Raw genomic sequence first — 23,889 nt, forward strand, 5'->3', positions numbered from 1 at the left:
TTGCTTCTATAAAAATGTACAATATTTGCATTTATGAGGCTTGGTACACTATGGATACTCAGTGAACATTACTGTTGTAGGCTAAAAGTTGAGAGGGAAAGTATGGGGGGCTGAGCTACAACTTAGAGAATTTCAGACCTTATGAATTTTGGGGGCTCATTTGTCTGCCTCTATGTAAAACTGCCTGAATGAAGGAGGGGTGAATGCTTTCCCAGGAAGATTAGGAGCTCATGAGAGCCATGAAAGGAAGATATTAAAACATTATGGCAGGGGCAGCTAGGTGGTGAAGTGGATAAAGTGCCGGCCCTGGATTCAGGAGTTCCTGAGTTCAAATCCAGCCTCAGACACTTGACACTTACTAGCTGTGTGACCTTGGGCAAGTCACTTAACCCCCATTGCCCCCAGAAAAAACAAAAAAACCCAAAATATTATGGCAGCTGGTGGTGCCAGGTCAGAGTGGGGATGAAAGGGAAGGGTTTTTTTGGTTTTTTTTGAAATTTTGCAGGGCAATGAGGGTTAAGTGACTTGCCCAGGGTCACACAGCTAGTTAAGTGTCAAGTGTCTGAGGCTGGATTTGAACTTGGGTACTCTGGGTACTCCTGAATCCAAGGCCAGTGCTTTATCCACTATGCCACCTAGCTGCCCCAAAGGGAAGGTTTTGTAAGGGAAGACAAAAGGAGAGGTGAAAAACCAATAGGTTATAGTTGGATGAGGGGATTTCAATCAACAAGCATCTGTGAAGCGCCTACTATGTGCCAGGTGTTTAGTAGACATAAAGAAATAGGGGCAGCTAGGTGGCGCAGTGGATAAAGCACTGGCCTTGGATTCAGGAGGACCTGAGTTCAAATCCAGCCTCAGACACTTGACACTTACTAGCTGTGTGACCCTGGGCAAGTCACTTAGCCCTCATTGCCCAGCAAAAAAAAGAAAAGAAAAAAAAAGAAAGAACACTGTTCCAGCCCTCAAGGAGCCTACATTGTAGAAGGGCCTGGAGCAGAGAGACTTTTTTTCCCTCACAGAAGGGCCTGGGGTATTGGGTTAGGGGTTCAGGATACAAGAGAACTGCCAACGGAGAAGATATACTCTGCAGAAAGAAGCACAGGCGGCAGCCAGAGCAGCTTGGTATCAATCATTACCTCTCAGCTGATGAGATCAGCTCGCGCATGTGCATCAAGAACGTTCCCCACCCCCTCGATGATAATTGGCTATTTTGAACGTCTGTCACACCACAAGACCAATAGAAAGTGAAGAAAACAACCGAGGCCGGGTCGGGGACCGTTTGAATTTGGGCGGGCTTGGGGCCGGCAGGCTTCTTCCGACTCTTCCTGCCCTGGCCATGGCGGTGTTCAGGGACATGGAGGAAGTGAGCCAGGGACTGCTCAGTCTGCTCAACCTTAACCGGGCCGGGACGCGGGTGCGGCGGCTCCTGGGACGACAGGAGCGAATGATCGAAAAGCTGCTGGACACGAAGAAAGATACCCATCGGCTCCTCTCAGGTGCTGTAGCGGAGCGCGAGGGGCGGGGCAGGGAGGACGTAGGGCGCAGGCGCAGGACGCTCTGGGGTTGGGGGCGGGCCTCGGCCAAGTGACTCTCCTACCTCCCTGTTGTCCCTTGGATTAAATACAAAGGCCACCCGTTGGTCTTTAAAAACCTTTCACAGTTTTGTTCTTCCCAAGCTCAATTGACTTAACTTTCCCGCGACCCATCAATCAGCGAGTATTGATTAAAGGCCTCCAATGTGCCCACGTACCCAGGGTATAATTACAATGAAACAATCTACTCAAAACGAATTTCAATTCGAGTGGGACTGACAAGTACATATAAAGCTAAATATGGCGCTGATAAAAGTTAAATTCAAATATATGCAAAGTAGTTAAATACAAGGTTAATTTGAGCTCTTGGGTTTGGGGGTGGGGGGAGAGAGAGAATCAGGAACAGGCTTTATACAGAAAAGATGGTCCCAGGAGTCCATCTTCAAGGAATAGAGAGATTCCCTGAAGCAGAGTTAAGGAGGAAGTGCATTCCGGGACAGGGGAATGATCAAAGCCAAGGTCTAGCCAGAGAAGACTGGGTTACAACTGTGATCTTGGGCAAGTGACTTAACCTCTATTTGCCTCAGTTTCCTTAATTGTACAATGGGGATAAGAATAGCACCTATCTTCCTGGGTTGTAAGGATCGAATGAGAGAAGACTTGTAGAAAGCTTAGCTCAATGCCTGGCGCATAGTAGACACTTAAATGCCACCATCTTGGTTCAGACCCATATCACTTCACATCTGGACATTGCTGTAGGCTTCAAATTAGTCTCCCTGCCTCCAGTCTCTCCCCACAAAAAATTTAAAAATTTTAAAATTGACCCTCACTTTAAAAAAAAAACAACAACACTACAATCTGGCCCTAACCCCTCTCCCCAACCTCATTGAGGATGAAATGATGCATTTGTAGAGTGCTTAGCACAGTACCTGTCACATAGTAGCTATATAGGTGCTATATAAATATTTATTCCCTTTCTGCTGTGTGAGGCTCTGGGCCTCCCTCCCCCATTTCTTGTTAAACAATACCTTTTAAACAAGAGTAAGTGCTCAATAAATGCTTGTTGACTAAGTTTTGGTGGTCATTCTCTTCTCAAATTATTACCTGTATACTTATTTGTTTACATGCAGAATATATAACCTCCTTGAGGGCTGGAGTTGTTTTTCGCTTTTCTCTGTATTCCAAGTACCGAAAGTTTAGTTAATAAATCCTGGTTGGACTGGATTTGTCATAAGACTGTGGAACTTGGGAGCAGGGAGCAGCATTTATATAGCACCTGCTAAGTGCTAGGCACTGTGCTAAGGGCTCTACAAAGATCTCATTTGTTGGCTGTGATAGGCTCTGTTCTTCTGGAAATGCAATGAAGGCAAGTCCAAAGGACTCATGATGGAAAATGTTCTCCATATCCAGAAGAACTGTGGAGTCTGAATGCAGATTGAACCATACGGTTTCTACTTTTGGGGGGTTTTTTGAGGTTTTTCCATTTTGTTCTGATCCTTCTTTCACAGCATGACTAACGTGGAAATGTATCTAGTGTGATTGTACATATATAACCTAGATCAGGTTGCTTGCCATCTTGGGGAGAGGGGAAGGGAGGAGAGGGAGGGAGAAAAATTTGGAACTCAAAGTCTTATAAAAACGATGCTGAAGGGGCAGCTAGGTGGCGCAGCGGATAGAGCACCGGCCCTGGAGTCAGGAGTACCTGAGTTCAAATCTGGCCTCAGACACTTAACACTTACTAGTTGTGTGACCCTGGGCAAGTCACTTAACCCCAATTGCCTCACTAAAAAAAAAAAAAAACAAAGTTAAAAAAAAAACACACAAAAAAAACGATGCTGAAAACTATCTTTACATATAATTGAAAAAGAATAAAATACTATTAAGATTGGAAAAAGGGGGCAGCTAGGTGGCGCAGTGAATAAAGCACCGGCCCTGGATTCAGGAATAGCTGAGTTCAAATCTGGCCTCAGACAACTTGACACTTACTAGCTGTGTGACCCTGGGCAAGTCACCTAACCCCCCATAGCCCTGGGGGGGTGGGGGTGGGGGGAAGAGATTGGAAAAAAATATTTCATTTGATCTTCAAAAGAATCTTGTGAGATAAGTGCCATTATTATTCCCATTTTAAAGGTAAGTAAACTGGGGTAAACTGGATAAGTGACTTGCCTAGTGTAGTATCTGAGACTGGATTTGAACTCAGTTTTTCTTGACTCCAGGCCCTCCAAGGGCACCACCCACCACACCTCCTTTATGTACCTTCCAGTCCAAACCCCTGACTTTACACTGAGAGAAAAACAGCTGTAAAAGGGACTTGCTTATGGTCACAACTCAGCCAGGTAGTATTGGCAAAGCTGGGATATGTGCATAGGTCACTTGACTCCCATCTTAGGGTTCTTCCTGTCTTATCACAAAAGTCTTTTCCCATAGACTCTTTTTTTTTTTTTTAGCGAGGCAGTTGGGGTTAAGTGACTTGCCCAGGGTCACACAGCTAGTAAGTGTCAAGTGTCTGAGGCTGGATTTGAACTCAGGTACTCCTGAATCCAGGGCCGGTGCTCTATCCACTGTGCCACCTAGCCGCCCCCCCCCCCAGACTCTTAAAATATCAAAGCTGGGAAGAATCATAGTCTTATAGATTGAGAGCTGGAAGAGACCTTAGATCCTCTAGTCCAAACTTATTTTACAAATGAGGATACAGAGGTCCAGAAAGGTGAATTGATCTGCACAAGGTCACACAGGCAATAAGTGGCAGTGCTGAGTTTTGAACAAGGTTCTTTGACTCCACATCTAAGGCTTTTTTATACTCGATGAGGAAAGAATTCTAAAGGCTTGTGGGAAATTATTATTTTCCACCAATATTATTACTACCAAATAAAAGTGAATTTCTGATCCAAATGCCCACTTTCCTATTTCTGCAGCAGCTTGTGTGTGTGTGTGTGGGGGGGTCCTTAGGCGTTCCTCTGTAGAGAACTACACTGTCTTGCACACAGTCCAGTTAGAATTAAAATGGTCTTTTATTTGACACTTGAGAAAGTGACTGAGGGGTAAGTCAAAGACTTCACCCCCGAGGAGGAGGTGACTTTGACATATCCTTCACAACAGAAGGAAGGCAAGAGCTTTTATAGATAGGGTGACCACCTGAAAATGGAAAGTTCCTTTTGGGGGTGAGGTGGAGAAAGCTTGGATGCTTGTCATATTCCTGAGAGTCAGGGGGGGTATTTTTTAGGAATGACAGCCCTGGCCTCTAGAGTTATCTCTTTCTCCAGCTCCAGTCAGGTAGTAGCCCTGGGTAATTGACTTTCCTCCTATAGAGCCTTACTTCTTAGGTGTGTCTGTCCTGATATCTGGTTGTCCAAGCTAAACTTTAATAGTCCCTTAATTCCTCAATATGTTTGTCCTGTTATCTGGTCACCTTTGGTTTTGCTTCTCATGTCAATCTGAAAATAATAACAGCTAACATTTATATAGCACTTTAAAGTTTGCAAAGTGCCATACATAAGTTCTCTCATTTGATCCTGTAACATACGTGCTATTATTATCATCCCCATTTTACAGATGAAAAAACTGAACCTGAGAGGTCAAGTGTCTTGCTCAGGGTCACACAGCTAGGAAATGCCATGGGGAATTCAGGTCTTCTTGACTCCCAAGTCCAGTGTTCTTACCCACTGTGTATTATCTAGCTGCCTAATCTAGGAATGTACAAAGGAGGACCTGAGTTCAAATCTAACCTCAGACACTTGAAACTTACTAGCTGTTTGACCCTGGGCAAGTCACTTAACCCTCATTGCCCTGCCAAAAAAACATTTTTTTAGGTGCCACCTACGTGCAAGGCAATAGGGTGTACCAAATATAAAGTGAAATAAACCATGGGATGGGGGGTGAGTTGAGGGGCAAAATGTCATCCTTAAGGCTCTCTTTTGACCAGGTGTCTCATTCATTCAAGATGTTTTGTGTCTACTCTATGCAAGGCAATGGAGACACCAAATCAAATGCCAAATAACCCATACCCTGAAGGAGCTTACATTCTGTTGCCCCGCCCCCCCTCAGGGGAAGGTGGCATACTCACCTTCAGTTATGTGTATACAAACATGTACAAAGCAACTTGGGGAGAAGATCACTAATAACCAGGAGCCATATAAGGAAGGGAAGTCTATAGAAGCTGATACCTGAAAACTGAACCTCGAAGGTCTGATAAAAAATATCTGAGGGCTCATTGATTAAACATGTCAGTCAGCCACTGAACCCGTGATGCAGGGATAGCTAACTGCACTTTCTTGCTCAAGAGTGCAGGTTCAATTAGGTAGTCAGTGAGCCCAGAGCATTAGCTTCAGCAACCTTATATAGAAGAAGAATATATAAGCACATAAAAAAATAGAATTTTACAGAAAGCAGGTGGGGAAAATAAGAGTATACATGTCTAGAAACAAGTAACAGAAAGGGGAAAAGAAGGACACATGAAGCTGGTCAAAACAGAAGCTCTCAGTTGCTTCCCAAATTGATCATGCAGGAGTTGTGCCCTTCTAACTTTCAGGAACAATGTCTGGAAGCTCAAAATAGAGACTGGGACAGCACCCTCTTCTTATCGTAGTGTTGGCAAGAAGTCAGAGCCAGAGTTTCTTTCTCATCACAAGTCTTTCTCTTATCACAGTGACAGCAAGAAGCCTAAGCCAGATATTCTCTTGTCACAGAGGGATTCTGAGATTCCAAGAAGCAAAAGTGAGAAGAGAGAACTCTAGGTGTAGGGGACAACCCGGTCAAAGGCTTGAATGCTGAACATGGCACTGACATAGGCTTAGAATGACATGGGCTTGGAATCAATTAACAGGGGCTTCTCCTGTGAGAAGCAGACTCAAAGATGACCAGACAGTAGGACAGACATGCTGAGGAAGTCAGAGAAAATAAAGGTTTATAGCCGGAATGTTGGCTTGGGTGTGTCTACAAACCTGGCCTGAGCCAGAAGGCAGATAACCCCAAAGGTCAGGACCATCATTTCAAAAAAATCCCCCTCAACTCTCAGGACTATGACAAGCATCCAAGCTTTCCCTATCTCACCCCAAAAGGGAACTTTCCAGTTTTGAAGTGATACTACCCCCCATCTATCCTCTACAAAAAGCCTTGCCCTTCCCGATATCTTTTGAGGAAGTGCTTTTTTGAATACTTCTTCCTCTTGGTCATGGTCACTTTCCCTAGTGTCAAATAAAAGACTACTTTAATTCTAATTGGACTGTGTGCAGGAGTGTAATTCTTGGGGGGGGGCAATGAGGGTTAAGTGACTTGCCCAAGGTCACACAGCTAGTAAGTGTCAAGTGTCTGAGGCCAGATTTGAACTCAGGTCCTTCTGAATACAGGACTGGTACTTTATCCACTGTGCCACCTGGCTACCCCATGGAATGTAATTCTTTATTGAGAAATACCTAACCTAAGGACCACCATCTATCACCTATGACAGCATGTCTTAGCAAATAACAAGGAACACAGAGTTTGACTGGAAGGAAAAGCATATGAAGGGGAGTAATATTAAAAAAAAAAACAAAACAAAACACCTGGAAAGATAAGCTGGAGTTAGATTGTGAAGAGTTTTAAGGTGGAGAGTTTGTCTTTTATGGAGCTATTGAAGTTTCTTTTCATCAAGAATGCTTGAAAGTTCTCTATTCAGTTAAAGATCTATTCCTCTGTACCATTATATTCAGCATTTCAGGGAAAGTAGATAGTTTTCGTTTCTTTCAGGCTGGTTGCAGTCATTTTTCTTTGACCCGGAAACTCTCCATTTTGATTATGACATTCTTAGACCTTTTCTTTCAGAAGGTAATCAATGGATTCTTTCTATTTTTACTTTGTCTCCTAACTGTAATAGGTCTAAGAAGTTTTTGTTTATGATTTCTTGAAACAGACTACCCAGGTATGGGGGTTGTTGTTTCTTTAAATCACAGTCTTCAGGGAATTCAGGGATCTTAAGTTATTTCTCCTTGACCTTTTTTCCAGAGTAGTTGGTGGGGTTTTTTTGTTTTTTGTTTTTTTTAATATTAGACACCTTAATTTCCTCTTTTTTTCCAACCTTTTTGTTTTAATATTTCTCATCTTATAGAGTCCCTGGTTTCTGTTTGGCCTATTTTATTTTATTATTTATTTGTTGGGGGGTGGGGGGATGAGGCAATGAGGGTTAAGTGACTTGTCCAAGGTCACACAGCTACTAAGTGTCAAGTGTCTGAGGCTGGATTTGAACTCAGGTCCTCCTGAATCCCGGGCCAGTGCTTTATCCACTGTGCCACCTAACTGCCCGGCCTATTTTAGTTTTCAATGACTCTGTTACTTGAATAAGATTTGCCACTTTCTTTTCTATTTATTTCTTTCCTCCAAGGTTTTTATTTCATTTTTTTATCTCTTTCATTTCTTCCAGGTATTCATGCAGTACTTATAGATAATCCATTTCTTTCTTTGAATCTCTCCTTGTAGTTGTTATAGAGTGACTCTCTTCCAGGTTCTAGGATTTTTTAGTATCTCTGGATCCATAAATCGTTATAGTGGTTGGTGTCTTCTATTTAGTCATATATCTAGCTTTATTTCTTTTTTTGTTGTTGTTTTTTGGTTTTTGGTTTTTTTTGCAGGGCAGTGGGGGTTAAGTGACTTGCCCAGGGTCACACAGCTAGTAAGTGTCAAGTGTCTGAGGTCGGATTTGAACTCAGGTACTCCTGAATCCAGGGCCGGTGCTTTATCCACTGCGTCACCTAGCTGCCCCCTCTAGCTTTATTTCTTGAATTGGGGCTTTGTGCCAGGGCCAGGCTTTGCCACTGCTGTGCTTTGAGTGGGGCATTCCACCCTCCTTGGTCTCAATCTGGATCACCTGTGTTTCTGCACTGACCTCTACCTCCCAGGATATGTCTACTCTAAAAGTGCTTTTGAATTGGAAATCAAAGGAATGTCCATCAGTTGGGGAATGGCTAAACAAGCTGCCGTATCTGATGGTGATGGGATATTATTGTGCTATAAGAAATGACAAGCAGGATGATTTCAGAAAGGCCTGGAAAGACTTGTATGAAATGATGTATAGTGAAGTGAGCAGAACCAGGAGAACATTGTGTACAGTGACAGCAATGTTGTTTGATGAAGAACTGTGAATTACAACTATTCTCAGCAATACAATGATCCAAGACAATCCCAAAGGACTAATGATGAAGCATCCTATCCACCTCCAAAGAAAGAACTGATATTGATCGAACACAGACTGAAGCGTGCTATTTTTCACTTTCTTTCATTTTGTTTCTTTTATCCAAGTTTTCTTATACAAAATGACTAATATGGTAATGTTTTACATAATTGCACATGTATAACCCATACCTGATTGCTTACAGCCTCAGGGAGTGGGGAGGGGAAGGAGGGAAGGAGGGATAAAATCTTGGAACTAAAACTTTCAATAAAAATGTTTTGTTTTTTAAGTGCTTTTGGTTTTAGACCTACCCACCACCACATCTGGATCTTCAGAGCACTCTGTGGTGTCTCAAGACCTAGGGTTATGGCCCTTGTCAGGGTCAAGCCCTCTTACAACCTCTGTGGTCTTCCAAGGTCTGCACTGAGGGAAATTTCCAACAACCCTGGGCCTTTCTTGTGGAAGGCTTTGCTCTTACTGTCTCAGAATATAGAGTCTTGCAGGCTACAGGGATCTCTAGCCCATCTTTGGTCATACTAGGTAAACTTCATCTTGTTCTCTGACCCTGGCTTTTTCTATTGCTTGTCAGCATCTGGCTTTTTATACAGTTTTGGGGTGGGTAAAGTCATTTGTTGTAGTTTCTAATTAGATTTATTGATCATTATTTGTTCAGGTTTATTGGAATAGGTACGTGAGAGCTTTGTCGCCTGCTTCTATTCAAGCAGTAGGTTTTTCTATTCAATACCCCCACTGAAGTTTCTTTAGCAGGGAATTAGCATGATCAAGTCTGTGTTTTAGCAACATCATTTTGACACACAAGCAGGGCAGCTTTGAAACAAACACTCTTTTTCCATTCTTCTGTGTATAAGGAAATGTTTTTGTTTGTTAATGATGGAAATTCAGGATAACAAAAGGAAAAAGAAAAAATAAAGGAATATCAACTTGGCAGCTGGGCGTAGGATGGTTTGGGGAGGAGAGAGACTGGGAGTGAGAACACCTAACTGATGTTTGGAAGCTACCAGCTATTTCGATCATCCAGGAAAGAGGGGATGAGAGCCTAAAAGACTGGAATACATTTGAGAGGTGTTTTGGAAGCAGAATCACCAAAACTTGGCAATTGATTAGATATGAGTAGTGAGGAAACCGGGATGACTCATGGATGGCCAATCTGGGGTACTAGAAGGTTGATAATGTTGAAGGAAATGAGGAGGTGAAGAAATGGAATAGATTTAGAGACAAAGAGACAGTTTGTCACATGGAACTAGAACTCAGGCTAGAGATGAGAGATGTAGGTTTGGTAGTCAGTCATCTGCACAAAGATGATAGTTAAATATTTGGGGACTGATGAGCTCATGGAAAGAGAGTACAGAAGGTAATTAAAGATGATGTAAGACAGAACCCTGGAGTATATGCTGTAATACAGAGAGAGTAGAAGCTGGACATGGATGGTGATTCTGCAAAGGAGAATGAGAAGGAGCCATTAGAGAAGGAAATATGGGGAGAAACAGGAAAACTCAGAGAGAAAAGAAGGAGGTAGACTTGAGGACTCATGAGGAGAAGGTGCTTGGTAGTTAGAAGAAAAAGGCCACTGGTCCTATCAGCTAAGAGATCACTGATAAACTTGGGGAAAGCAGTTTCAGTTAAGTGGTACAGTTCAAATTCAAAAGGAAGGAGGGGCAGCTAGGTGGCGCAGTGGATAGAGTACCAGCCCTGGAGTCAGGAGTACCTGAGTTCAAATTTGGCCTCAGACACTTAACACTTACTAGCTGTGTGACCCTGGGAAAGTCACTTAACCCCAATTGCCTCACTAAAAAAAAAAAAAAAAAAAAAGGAAGGGGACTGAGTGGGAGATGAGCAAATAGAAGCAATAAGTGTAGACAGCTTTTTGTTTTTCTAGGAGCTTGGTTATAATGAGAAAGAGGTAGGGTGGGGGGAAAAAGAGAGAAATAGTTTGAGGTGTTTTTAAGGATGGAGAAGACCTGGGCGGATTTGTAGTGAAGGAACCAGTAGATTGGAAGTAAAAAGAGGAAACATTTTCCACTACACCATGCAGAAGCTTTTGGCACATGAGTCAACCCCCCAAAGAATTCTCTACAGTTGTGTGGTGCCCAGATAAGAAGAATCCAAATAAAATATTCAATTCTATAAAACAAGTTGGGCCTCAACCCAGATGCCACTTAACTATCAATTCCTTTCTCCTTCCCTCACTTCTTTCCTTCCTTCCTAAGGTCCGTAAAAGTGTGACAGTATTTTTACAGCCTAGAAAATAAGGATACCTGATAGATAGGGATGACTAAAGGGAAGGAAACACAAAATAGATGAAGGGAGCAAGGGACTAGGTTGGGGTCTTCTAGATGCCAAGGTGCTAAACTGGAAATTTAGTTATTGTTATTGGCTCTGATACTCCTTACCTGTGACCAGAGGCAAGTCACTTAACTCCCAGATTCCCTCTCTCTAAAAGTGAAGATAATGACCCTTGTATATTAATTTCACAGGATTGTTAAGAGGCTCAGAAGAGATAATGTATGTAATATCAGTCAATAAACATTTATTAAGTGCCTACTATATGTGAGGTACTTCACTAAGCCCTAGGAAAAAAGATAAAAAATGGTCTCTGTCCTCAAGGAGCTCACAATCTAATGGACTTAGCAACATGCAAACACATATATCCAAAGCAAGATATATACAGAAGAAATAGGAAATAATTAACAGACACTTTACAGATCTTAAGAGCTGTGTTTCAAACTCAGCTGTTATTATTCTCATGCCTCCTCTTGAAAACCTTGAGAACTCAGCTCTCTCATGAAGCAGCCTATCCTATTTTAGGAAACTTTTCCTTCTCTCCAGCCAAGGTTTCTGCAGTTTCCACCCATTGTCACTAGTTCAGCCCTCCTGGGCCAAGTTAGCCTTTCCTACCCTTGAGGACAGATATTCACTTGTTCCCAGGATACAGCAGGTAGAGTAAGAGATGGATCTCAGACCCTGGTCTTCCAGCTCCAGACCCAATGTTCTTTCTCCTATAACATGCTGCTTACCCATATCATAATTTGCATACTGCCAGCCAACTTCCACCCACAAGGCCGGCAAGCCAAGTTCACTGATGCAGCAAGGTCCCCCAAGGCAACGTCTGTGAATGAGAGATGAGAATACCCATTTATTAAGTGCCTGCTATGAGCTAGCACTTTACAAATGTTATCTCTTACTAATATTTAGTGTTTCTGTAGCACTTTAAGATTTGCAAATATGATCGCGTTTGAGCCTCACAACAACCCTAGGAGGTAGATGCTGTTATTATCCCCATTTTATACTTGAAGAAATTGAAGTTGACAGAGGTTAAGTTACTTGCCCAGGGTCAGACAGCTACTAAGTATCTGAGGTTGGATTTGAACTCTGGTCTTTCTGACTCTAGGCCCAGAACTCTATCCACTGTGTCACATAGCTGCTAGACTGGAGAAAGCATGGGCCAGCTGGTCAAACCACCACCACCACCTTGACTACCATCTCCCCTCAGACCCTGAACCTAAGAGCCCTGGTAATAGTGATGTTAAATAAGAACATTAGTCAATGACCATCTGCTTTGTTGCTCTCCTCTAAGGACCATGAAACCTTTCCATCTAATTTAGGAATCTTCCCTTCGAATGTGAACGCCTTAAGGGCAGGAACGATCATACTTTTCCAGTTGTATCCCTAGCACTGAGCTCAGTGCAATGCTTCATTCTTTCATTAGGTTTTGTTCTCTCTTGTCTTCACCTCTTCATTCAGTTCTCACTCATTGTCCCTGGAGGGGACCCTGAGTCCTTAAAAGCCTTCATGGATACAACCTCTGGCAGTCCCCACCCAGATGGAAGAAGAGCTTCAGCTATAGCCTTGGTAGTGGACAATGTTTGTCTCCTGAGGACCCAGTCTAACTAGAGTTTACAGTCATCTTAACTACCTTGGGTGGGGGGATAGAGAGGAGTATTGAGTTCCGCAACTTCTCCTACACTACTCCCTTGTCCCTGGTACTAGGTCTGCTTAGGTTGCTTGTGGCTGTCTGCCACAAGGGATATATCCCCAGACCATGTCTGTCTTTCAAAGGCAAAACAAAGGAAAGTCTATCTTTGGCGAGAGGCATTTGAAAATGCCTTTTGAAAAATGCCTGACCAAATGAGATAGTGAGGTTCATGGAAGGTAAAATAGGTAATTTTGATGATATAGCTAAAATTAGAAGAAAAGCAGAATAGTATGTGGGGCGTGGGGGGCATTTTTGCATCAAGTTTCTTGGGTGAAGGTCTTATTTCTCAGGGAGGATTCTGGGAAGATGGTGGAGTAAAACTTTCAGCTCTCCAAATTTCATTCACAAAAAAAGATGTACCATCGCCTCAGAAGGAACATAGGGGAAACAAACATAAGTCAGGGTAAAGTAATTGTCCTCCTAAGACAACTTAAGACCCCAGAAAAGACCTACCCCTGGAGGTTTTGAGTGAAGTGAAAACACCTCCAGGCCTACTCTGCTGAATCAACAAATAAGCTATGTTGGGAGGCAGTCTCAGTTAGAAACTTTCATCTCACAGAGTAGACAGAGAACAATGTGAAGGTCTGATGGTAAGTAGGAGATGATCCCACTATCAGGGGATACTAAGCACAGCTGTGTTGACCAGACAGGTCCCGGGCTGTGGCTACAGAGGAGAAAGAGCACGATCATTTGTAGGATAATGGGGTTGGGGAGCCCTAGCCCTGGCTTAGGAATGAAAAGGAAAGCCCAAGGTTGGGCCCCAGGACAGACTTCAGAAAATAACAGCAAGAAGGACCTGAGGCTTGGGCCATCATTCACCTTACCTTGGGACTAAAACTTGATTGTACTAATTAATAGCTGCTAAAAACAATAAAAATGTGTATGCAAAGGAGGAAGAATCCAACCATAGACAGCTACTGTGTGGATAGAAAAGATTTGGGTTCATATTCAGAGGAAGATAATAGAGCTAAAAAATCCACTTTTTCAGTGAGAAACATCAAATAGTTTTAAGCACAAAAAAAGAGTTCTTCCAGGAGAACATTGTACATAGTATCATCAACATTATGTGTTGATCAATTGTGATAGACTTGATTCTTCTCAGCAATACAATGGTACAAGGTAGTTACAAAAGACTCATGATGGAAAATGCTCTCCAAATCCAGAAGAAAAAAAAGAACTGTGGAATATGGATGCAGATTGAACCATACTATTTCTTTTATTTTTGGTGCTGCTGTTTTTCTTTTTTGAGGTTTTTCCTTTTTGCTCTGATTCTTCTCTTATAACATGACTAATGCAGAAATATGTTTAATGTTATTGTACATATGTAACCTATATCAGATTACTTGCTGTCTTGGAGAGGGGATGGAGGGGGGAAAAATTGAAACTAGAAATCTTATAAAAACAAATGTTGAAAACTATCTCTACATGTAACTGGAAAATAATAAAATACTTTCATAATTAAAAAAATTTAAAAAAAAAAAGAGAATTCTTAGAACGTAAAAAGAACTTTAGGGGGCAGCTAGGTGGCGCAGTGTATAAAGCCCTGGCTTTGGATGCAGGAGGACCTAAGTTCAAATCTGGCTTCAGACACTTGATACTTACTAGCTGTGTGAGCCTGGGCAAGTCACTTAACCCTCATTGCCCTGCCCCCCCCCAAAAAAAAGAACTTTAAAAATCAAATAAGAGAGATTGAGGAAAAATTAGGGGGAAAAAATAAGAGCAATTCAACCAAATTTTGAAAATAAAAGAAAGTCAGCCAACTGAAAATAGAGAATAAAAAACCTAAGAAGAAAGTAATCCCTCGAAAACTAGACTTGGCTAAGACAAAGCTAATGATGTTATAAGACACCAAGAAATAATGAAATAAAATCAAAAGAATGAAAAAATAGTGTGTGAAATATCTCACAAAAAAAAATGATCTGGAGAGCAGATCGAGGAGAGATAACATAAGAATAGTTGAACTACCTGAAAGTTACAATTAAAAAAAAAAAGAATCTTGGGGGCAGCTAGGTGGCGCAGTGGATAGAGCACCGGCCCTGGAGTCAGGAGTACCTGAGTTCAAATCCGGCCTCAGACACTTTACACATTTACTAGCTGTGTGACCCTGGGCAAGTCACTTAACCCCAATTGCCTCACTAAAAAAAAAAAAAGAAGAATCTTGATACAATATTATAAGGACTTATTTTTTATTTTTTATTTTTTTGCAGGGCAATGAGGGTTAAGTGACTTGCCCAGGGTCACATAGCTAGTTAAATGTCAAGTGTCTGAGGCTGGATTTGAATTCAGGTCCTCCTGAATCCAAGGCCAGTGCTTTATCCACTGCGCCACCTAGCTGCCCCCATAAGAAATTATTAAGGAAAATTGCCCTGAAGTTCTAGAACAAGAAGGCAAAGCAGATATAGGGGAAAAAATCCTCCAATCACACCTGAAAGAAATCTCAGGAGGAAAACTTACAAGAATATCGTGGCCAAGTTTCAAAGCTCCCAAATTAAGGAGATAATATTGAAAGCAACAAGGAAAAAACAATTTAAATATCAGGGAGCTATAATCAAGATTATACAAGTCCTAGCAATAATTATGTTGAAGAACTTGGAATACCATATATCCATACGTATGGAATACCATATGAAAACAAAAGAGATGGAGTACAGCAAAATTAAATCTAATTCTGAATGGGGGGTGGGATATTTAATGAACTGAAAGGCTTTCAGGTATTTGTGACAAACACATCAGAACTTAAGGGAAAATTCGACATATAACATCCAGGAGAAATATAAGGTAAACATTAAAGATCAATTATATGGATCTCAATATGGTCAAATTATTTACTTCTTATATATGAAAAGGTTATCAGTACTCTTATGACTATTATCATTATCTGGGTATTTAAAAGAAAGGATTGGGCTGAGCTGAGTATGATGGGATGATTCTAAAAAAAAAAACTGCAGGGAGAGATGAAAAAGTAATTATCTCATACAAATGAGGCATAAAAGGAAAAATGGATACAAAATAAGCTAGTAGTGGGGAGGGCACATAGTACTGGAACCTTACTCTCATCAGGCAAGGGTTAAAGTGGGAACAGCATATATCTAGAAGGGCATAAAAGTCTTCTAAATTCAGAAAGAAATAAGAGGGTAAGGGGCTAAGGTAGGGGGAGAGGACAAGGGGTAGGTTAAGTAATAGGAGAGGAAGGCAGCAGGTAGAAGTTAATTAGAGGAGTGGGGAGGGATAGGGTCAATAGGGCAAGAAAGATTAGTAAAAAAAATGGGGAGGAAAGAAATAACACAAGTAATTATAGCTTAGAATGTGAATGGCATGGTAAAACAAATGGAAAGCAGATTTAAAATTGGAATTCAACAATATGTTGCTTTCAGGAAACACTATAAAAATGAGAGATACACACAAAGATAAAATAAAGGACAGTAGTGGAATTTCTTATGTTAAAAAAAGCAGTGATAGTAATCATGATCTCAGGCAAAGTTAAAGCTATAAAATAGATTTAATCAAAAGAAGAATAGGGAAACTACACTATGTGTCAGCAATATTATTCAGTATTGTTTTAGACCACTTAAAATAAATATGCAGCATAAAATACCTGAGAGTATGCCTGCCAAAACAGACACAGGAACTATAGGAACATAAAGCATATGACAATTTCTATGGAAATAGATCCAAATAATTGAAGTAATATTTATTGTTCCTATGCAGGTAAATCCAATATAATCTTAAAAATTATAGTTTTACCTAACTGATTTATTTATTCAATTCCATCCCAATTAAATTACTAAAAAATTATCTTACTGAGTTAGAAAAAATAATAACAAAGTTCATTGGAAGAACAAAAGGTCAGGAATTTCAAAGAAACCAGGGGAAAAGATGTAAAGGAAATAGATTCAGTAGTATCAAACCTTAAACTATATTATAAGGTGAGAACATTGTTGAAGTATAGAATGGGTACTTTCCATTATTTTTAATTAAAAATTTCTTGTATAGGGGCAGCTAGATGACGCAGTGGATAGAGCACCGGCCCTGGATTCAGGAGTACCTGAGTTCAAATCCGGCCTCAGACACTTAATAGCTAGCTGTGTGACCCTGGGCAAGTCGCTTAACTCCAATCGCCTCACTTAAAAAAAAAAAAAATTCTTGTATAAATGAAATCAATGTAGTCAAGAATAAAAGGAATGCAGGAAATTGGGGGGAAACTTTCATAGACAATCTTTCAGATAGGATGTGGTTGGGTTGGAATATTGCTGTGGTGTAGGAAATGATGAGCTGGTTAATTTAGAAAAACATGAATACACTTGAACTAATGAAGGAAGATGCTATTCACCTTCAGAGAAAGAGATAAGTGGGAATAAGCATAGTACAGTCCTACATGCATGTGTATGAGTGTCTATGTGCATATATCTGTATGTTTATAGATACCTATGTATCTGTATATATATGTGTGTGTGTGTGTGTGTGTGTGTGTGTGTTAATTGTTGTTGTCTTGGGGGGGAGAAGGGCAAAAAATAAAGTAAAAAGTGCATTGCATGGTACAGAAGAGTTCCAGGGAACTCATGATAGAAGAGGATCTCCAAATCCAAGAAAAAAAAAGAAAGAAAGAACTGTGGAGTATAGATGCTGATTGAACCATATTATTTCTTTTGTTTTGGGTGCTGTTGTTTTTTTTTTCTATTTTGAGGTTTTGCAGCACTGCTCTGATTCTTTCTCTTGTAACAGGATTAATGCAGAAATAGGATTAATGTTATTATGTGTATATATATGTGTGTGCATATATATATATCTATATGTATATGTATAGATATATATAGATATAACCTATATCAGATTACCTGCTGTCTAGGGGAGGGGGGAGGGAGGGGAGGGAGGGAGGGAGAAAAATCTGAAAGTGTAAAGCATGTATAAACAAAAGTTGAGAACTATCTTTACATGTAACGGAAAAAATAAAATATCTCAAAAAAAAAAATAAAATAAAAAAAAAAAAAAAGTGCATTGCAGGGAACAAAAGAAAACCTACAAGGAAGCACAAAAAAGCTAGGTAGCTTTGAAAATAATGTGTAGTATTGTGTAGGTTTTCTTGAAATGTAGATGTATTGTTTTATATTGAATCCTCTCGTGTTCTGCTGTGTACATGGCAGTGGTTTTTTCTTTTCTCATTTTGTATTTAAGTTTAAAATAAATAAAAAATTTTACCAAAAAAAATCTTATTTTCTCAAATATATTGGAGACTGAGCCAAATTTATAAAAATTATAGTCACTCTACAATTGATAAATGGTCCAAAGATATGAATATGTAGTTTTCAAAGGAAAAATCAAAGCTACTAAAAGTCATGAAAAAATTTTCTAAATCACAAATAATTAGAGAAATGCAAATTAAAACAACTGTAAGGTACAACATCATACTCCTCAGATTGGCTAAGATGACAGAAAAGGAAAGTCACAAATGCTGGGAGGATGTGGGAAAATAGGTGTGCTGATGCACTGTTAGTGAAGCTGTGAACTAGTCCAATCATTCTGGAAAGTAATTTGGAACTATGCCCAGAAAGCTACTAAAACTTGCATTTCCTTTGACCCAGAAACAATGCTAATACATCTACACCCCCCCCCAAAGAAAAGGGAAAACAACTGATATGTACAAAAATATAGCAATTCCTTTTATGGTAGCAACAAAGGGATGCTCATCAACTGGAGAATGGTTGGACAAATTGTTGCATATGATTGTGATGGAATACCATTGTGCTGTAAGAAATAATGAAGGGGCAGCTAAGTGACGAAGTGGATAAAGCACTGGCCCTGGATTGAGGAGAACCTGAGTTCAAATTCAGCTTCAGAAACTTGACACTTACTAGCTATGTGACCCTGGGCAAGTCACTTAACCCTCAATGTCCAGCAAAAAAAGAAAGAAAGAATGAAGGAGATTGTTTCAGAAAAACCAGGGAAGACTTGTATGAACTGATGCCAAGTAAAGTGAGCAAAACCAGGAGAACATTATACATAGAAACAGCAATATTATAAAGATAAGTAACTTTAAAAGACTCTGCTACTCTGAACAGTACAATAATCCAAGATATTTCCAAAGGACTCATAATATAAAATGCTATAAACCTCTCACAAACTGATGGATTCAGAATGAAGATGGAAGGATTTTTCTCTCTTTTTCTTGCCTTTGTTTTTAACATAGCTAATGTAGAACTTTTTTCTATGACTTCATTTTATTTTATTTTTTTTAGTGAGGCAATTGGGGTTAAGTGACTTGCCCAGGGTCACACAGCTAGTAAGTGTTAAGTGTCTGAGGCCGAATTTGAACCCAGGTACTCCTGACTCCGGGGCTGGTGCTCTATCCACTGCGCCACCTAGCTGCCCCATGACTTCATTTTATGAGTTTTGTATTTCTTGCCTTCTCAGTGAGGGAATGGGGAAGGGAAAGAACTTGGAATTGAAAATAAAAGAAAATTGAATTTAAAAAAAGAAAAATGCCTCTTGTTTTTACTGTACATTTCTGGACTAATTTGCTAAGTGCTTGTTTTTCTAGAAAGAAAGGAAACCTTGGTTACTCACTATTTTTGCCTAACTAAGCATCTGATGTTGATTGTACCCTCTCTGGTCTCTCTGCAGAGATCCTTACTATGGAGGAAGATGTGGCCCAGAAACTTATTGATGAGGAAGAAATAGCACAACATGTTGAATCCAAGTTACAGAAAATTGAATCTGAGCTTCGGAAGGCCAGTGAGAAGGATGCCAGTCTAAAGGCTGATCTCCAATATCCTTGTCCTTTTTCTTTTAAAATATTGTTTTGATTTTTTAAAATATCACTGTAACTTTCCAATGACCACCCCCATGCCTGGAGAATTTTCCCTTATAACAAATAAGAAGGAATAGGGTCTAGACCTATGATTTCATTGATATAGGGAACTTCCAAATATTAAACTCCCTCTACCAATGCAGGTCAGGACCTATCTGTAACTTATAGTCTTAAAGAGCTGCCTACAATACTGAGAGGCAAGTGACCTGTCCAGGGTCATATAGCCAATACATGTCAGAGACAGTGCTAGAATCCAGGTCTTCCTGGCTTCGAGGTCAGCTCTCTATCGACTACACTAAGCTGCTCCTTGAACACATAAATGTAGTCATCGAGAAACTAATCAAACCATTGACCATGTCTAAAAGTATCTCCCTCATTCCATATATATAGTCTGCACCTCTACGGGGAGGCAGAAGAAAGGTTTCATCATCAGCCCTCAGAAGTCATAATTATTTGTTGCATCAATCAAGAAAGATTTTCTGTGCCATTTTCCTTTGTGTGATTGTGGTCATCATGTCAATTGTTCTTCTGATTGTGCTTTTTTGGCTCTGTATAAGTTCATAAATATTTTCCCATGAGTATGAATTCTTCATACTCTTCAAACATCCTCCACATGATGGATATCTACTTTCCTTCCAGTTCATTGCTACTTCAAAAAGTGCTGCTAAATGTGCGTGTGTGTGTGTGTGTGTGTGTGTGTGTGTGTGTGTGAGAGAGAGAGAGAGAGAGAGAGAGAGAGAGAGAGAGCTTTCCCTCTGTCTTTGACCTCGTTGGAGTATGTGCTTAGTAGTAAGTAGTGGATCAAAAAAGTTTATACACTTTGGTGACTTTTTTTTGAGGGGGGCAGTGGGCAATGAAGATTAAGTGACTTGCCCAGGGTCACACAGCTAGTAAGTGTCAAGTGTCTGAGGCCAGATTTGAACTGGGGTCCTCCTGAATCCAGGACCAGTGCTTTATCCACTGCGCCACCTAGCTGCCCCACTTTGGTAACTTTTTAGTATAATTCCCAATTATTTTCCAGAAGGGTTAAAACAATTTGTAGCCCCATCAATAGTACAGTAGTGCTCACATCTTCCCATAGCCCCTCAAACACTTCTCATTTTCATCTTTTGTTATATATGTTAGTTTGGAAGTGAGGCAAAACCTCATTTATTTCATTAGTAATTGGGAGGCTTCTTTCATATACTTGTTGATAGCTTATCTGTTGGAATAGTTTCTAGTATCCTTTTCCACAAGCTTGCATTCAGACCCAACTTCCAGCAAAGACTTGTCCTTTGAAATGCACTTAAAGTTTCTTGTGCATTACATATATTTGTAGATTTGGGAGAAAAGTTCTCATATTAGAGACCACTATTGTGATTTTGATAGGAGTGAGAGGGAAGTGATCAAAAATGAATAGCTCTTTAACTTCCAGTTGTACTCTGTTGACAAAAGAGCTGGAAGAACTCAAGGAAATGGAACGAGACCTCACAAGGACAGAGGGAGAAGTGGATGAAGATTCAACTGTTGTGATCCCTTCAGCTATGTAAGTGTCCCATAATGTACATCACCAGATGCAGTGTGTTTGACCTAATAAACTGGCCTCCATTTTCAGCAGAGATTCTTTTTTTTTTTTTTTTGCAGGGCAGTGAGGGTAAAGTGATTTGCCCAGGGTCACACAGGTAGTTAAGTGTCAAGTGTCTGAGGTCAGATTTGAACTCGGGTCCTCCTGAATCCAAGGCCAGTGCTTTATCCGCTGCGCCACCTAGCTGCCCCTCAGCAGAGATTCTTGACAGTATCCATTAAGTCCCACTTTGATGCCTCATCATGGTATGGAAGTGACTGTGGGTTCTTAAAGACTGTGCCTGTGGAGCATGAGCTCCATCAAGTCATACCAAGCTGGGCCCCATAGCCAATCATCATTCAAGGAATAACCAGCTTAAGTACAGAGACCACCAGAAGACTGGCTGCCACAACTCATGAAACTGGCTATTACTGCTTGGCAGTCTCATGGGATCTAGAGCAGGAGGGAACCTCAGAGATCGATCTTCCTGTCCATCTCCTCTCAATTTATAGATGGGGAACCTGAGGCCCAGATAGGTTAAATGAATCAAAATGTCTTTCAATGGATGAAACTACACTACTCCTAATAACTTACAACTGAAATATTAACATATTCCCAATCACTAAACCTTTTGTGTTTTCTTTTGCAGATATGTGTCTCAACTTTATCATCGAGTCAGTAAAATTGAGTGGGATTACGAATGTGAACCAACTATTATCAAAGGCAGTATCCTTCTCTGAGTGTAAAGGGGGCAAGGGCTCCAATGGAAGGGGTTGTAAATAGAAAGTTGTTTTCCTTTACTTTGGCTCCTCAGTTCATCATGGTCCCAACATTGCCCAGCCTATCCATTTGGATAGCACCCAGCACTCTAAGAAGTTTATCAGTGACTATCTCTGGAATTTGGTGGACACACAGTGGTGACCAATCCATTGGCCTCACTGGTGTGTATATAGATGTAGCAGGAGGAGGGGGGGGGGTGTGAAGTGGAGGGGTGCCTCTTTAGGGTGGGTGAGCTCAGTTATGTGGATACTAGACCACTTGGTACATTTATGTCTAATATTGATATAACTTCACTGTCTGTGGTCCCTTTTAGTAAAATGTAATCTCCTTGCTTATCTCTTTTAATTAGATCTATTTTTGCTTTTGCTTTGTCTGAGATCAGTATTGCTACCCTTACCTTTTTTTAACTTCAGCTGAAGCATAATGGATTCTGCTCTAGCCCCTTCCCTTTACTCTGTGTCTCTGTTTCAAGTGTGTTTCTCATAAATAACATATTGTAGGATTTGGTTTTTAATCTACTCTGCTATCTGCTTCTGTTTCATGGGTGAGTTCACCCCATTCACAGTTTTGAGTACTATCTTTATATTTCCCTCTATCCTATTTTTTCTCCTGTTTATCCTTCCCTCTCCTTTCACCCTTTCCCTTCTCACCAGTGTCACAGAAGCATTAAGGGAGGATTTGAATCCATGATTTCACCTTAACATTATAGCCAGGATAACACCCACCAGGCCATCAGCTCCCTGAAAGTGACTGGCAGTTTGAGACCTCAAGTCTCCAGATTAGGCTGCAGAGTAAGAACATCTGCCCAATAATTTTCCTAAAAACAGCTTACTATCCCAGGACAGGACTGATCAACCAGTCAGGAGTACAGAAAGGACTATGCCAGTGTCAGAAGGGATGATCAGCAAGGACAGGAGCAGAATCCTCTCTTGGCCTCTGCCTTGCTATCTAACAGCTGCCAGGAGGTGGCACTAAGAACAAGGCCTGAGCCCCACTCTTCCCTTGTTCTTGCAGGGATTTAGGCAAGCCAGTAGACTAGCACTTATTAAGCCCAGCTTAATGGCAGGCACCATGCAAATCGTCAGAATCCATTAGATTCCCAGCCCCAACATAGGACTTAGAGTTGTGGGGAAAGGGTAATGGCCCTCTGGCCCAAGAGAAAAACAAAGAACTCTAATATGACCCATGCAATTGGCTGTTAGAGTAAGAAACAGCACCAGTGACTCCATTTTGCCTTTATCCACCATTTTGTGAGGCCGTTTCTGCTGCTTGTAAGTGACCTGATGTTGGGGATGTCACAAGATCACTCCCCTCCTAAAGGAGGTCGATCCACCCACCTTAAGGAGAGTTACAAAACTATTCCCTCTTGCTCCTACCTCAATGTTTCCCAAAACTCTTCACCCCCGAGAAACCAGATAATCCCTATCATTCTGTTTTTCATTCCTTCCAAATTGTATAGAAACCAAGTTTCAGGGTCCTTGGCTACCAGAGAGCCTTGGTCCCAAATTGTTTTGCAACCACCTTCATTCCTAAATAAATGGTTTGTCTGGGTGAAACTTGGTTTCTTTATTCACTGTAACAGTAAGCAAAGAATCAAACCTAACCCAGGGGCCTGGGGCCTATGGTGTACACAAGCTGAGAGTGTGGCATACAGAGACATTAGGCTGGTTCCTGAGAGATAAGTTTTAAAAAAGGCAAACATTCAATGTTTTCCACCTCTGGAGCCTGATTAAATTATAATTGGGGATTACCTGAACCCAAAGACCTAGTGCTTCAGACTTGCATGTCCCCAGCCAGGTTCTGTTCTCTGTTCTCTGTTCTTCCAAAGGGGCCTGCCTAGTTTTTTCTGTGGGAGAATAACGAAATAAGCAGAGCAGGGTAACAACTAACAGCAGCTTCTCAGAGAAGCCTCTGAGGGGATGCCCTTCAAATGGAATCTGCTGACCTGATAAGTCAGTGTCAGAGGACATGTGCAGGGGGCCCAGCAGGGCCCAAGTACTCTAGACATGTGCAGAAACCAGGGAGGGACAAGGAATGTACAAGTGGCTGAGGAATGTGGCCTGGGCTTGGTCTCCAAGGGCATCATTCTCCCTG

The 23,889-nt window shown here is 41.0% G+C and overlaps 1 protein-coding gene across 2 annotated transcripts; it reads left to right on the top strand.

Annotated features, from left to right (window-relative positions):
• Positions 1–1,298: 1,298 nt before the first annotated feature.
• Positions 1,299–23,340, top strand: SPC24 (SPC24 component of NDC80 kinetochore complex). 2 transcript variants are annotated; one of them, XM_043976565.1, is made up of 5 exons: positions 1,299–1,496; positions 19,286–19,430; positions 20,893–20,997; positions 21,665–21,741; positions 21,830–23,340. In XM_043976565.1, exons 1-5 carry the CDS (start codon positions 1,337–1,339, stop codon positions 21,934–21,936), a joined length of 594 nt encoding a protein of 197 aa, XP_043832500.1. In that variant the 5' UTR covers positions 1,299–1,336; the 3' UTR covers positions 21,937–23,340. The 2 variants fall into 2 exon arrangements, with proteins under 2 accessions (XP_043832500.1, XP_043832501.1); XM_043976566.1 differs by having other exon boundaries at positions 22,505–23,340.
• The last annotated feature ends 549 nt before the right edge of the window (positions 23,341–23,889 follow it).

This window comes from Dromiciops gliroides, chromosome 1 (assembly GCF_019393635.1).
Source record: "Dromiciops gliroides isolate mDroGli1 chromosome 1, mDroGli1.pri, whole genome shotgun sequence".
In the NCBI taxonomy this organism is placed as follows: domain Eukaryota; kingdom Metazoa; phylum Chordata; class Mammalia; order Microbiotheria; family Microbiotheriidae; genus Dromiciops; species Dromiciops gliroides.

Bases quoted from the DNA above. Each gene is read 5' to 3' on its own strand.
- SPC24 (XM_043976565.1), top strand. From the start codon at position 1,337: ATGGCGGTGTTCAGGGACATGGAGGAAGTGAGCCAGGGACTGCTCAGT. The intron at 1,497-19,285 runs GTGCTGTAGCGG...GTCTCTCTGCAG, and splicing joins TACCCATCGGCTCCTCTCAG to AGATCCTTACTATGGAGGAA. The intron at 19,431-20,892 runs ATATCCTTGTCC...TTCCAGTTGTAC, and splicing joins AGTCTAAAGGCTGATCTCCA to TCTGTTGACAAAAGAGCTGG.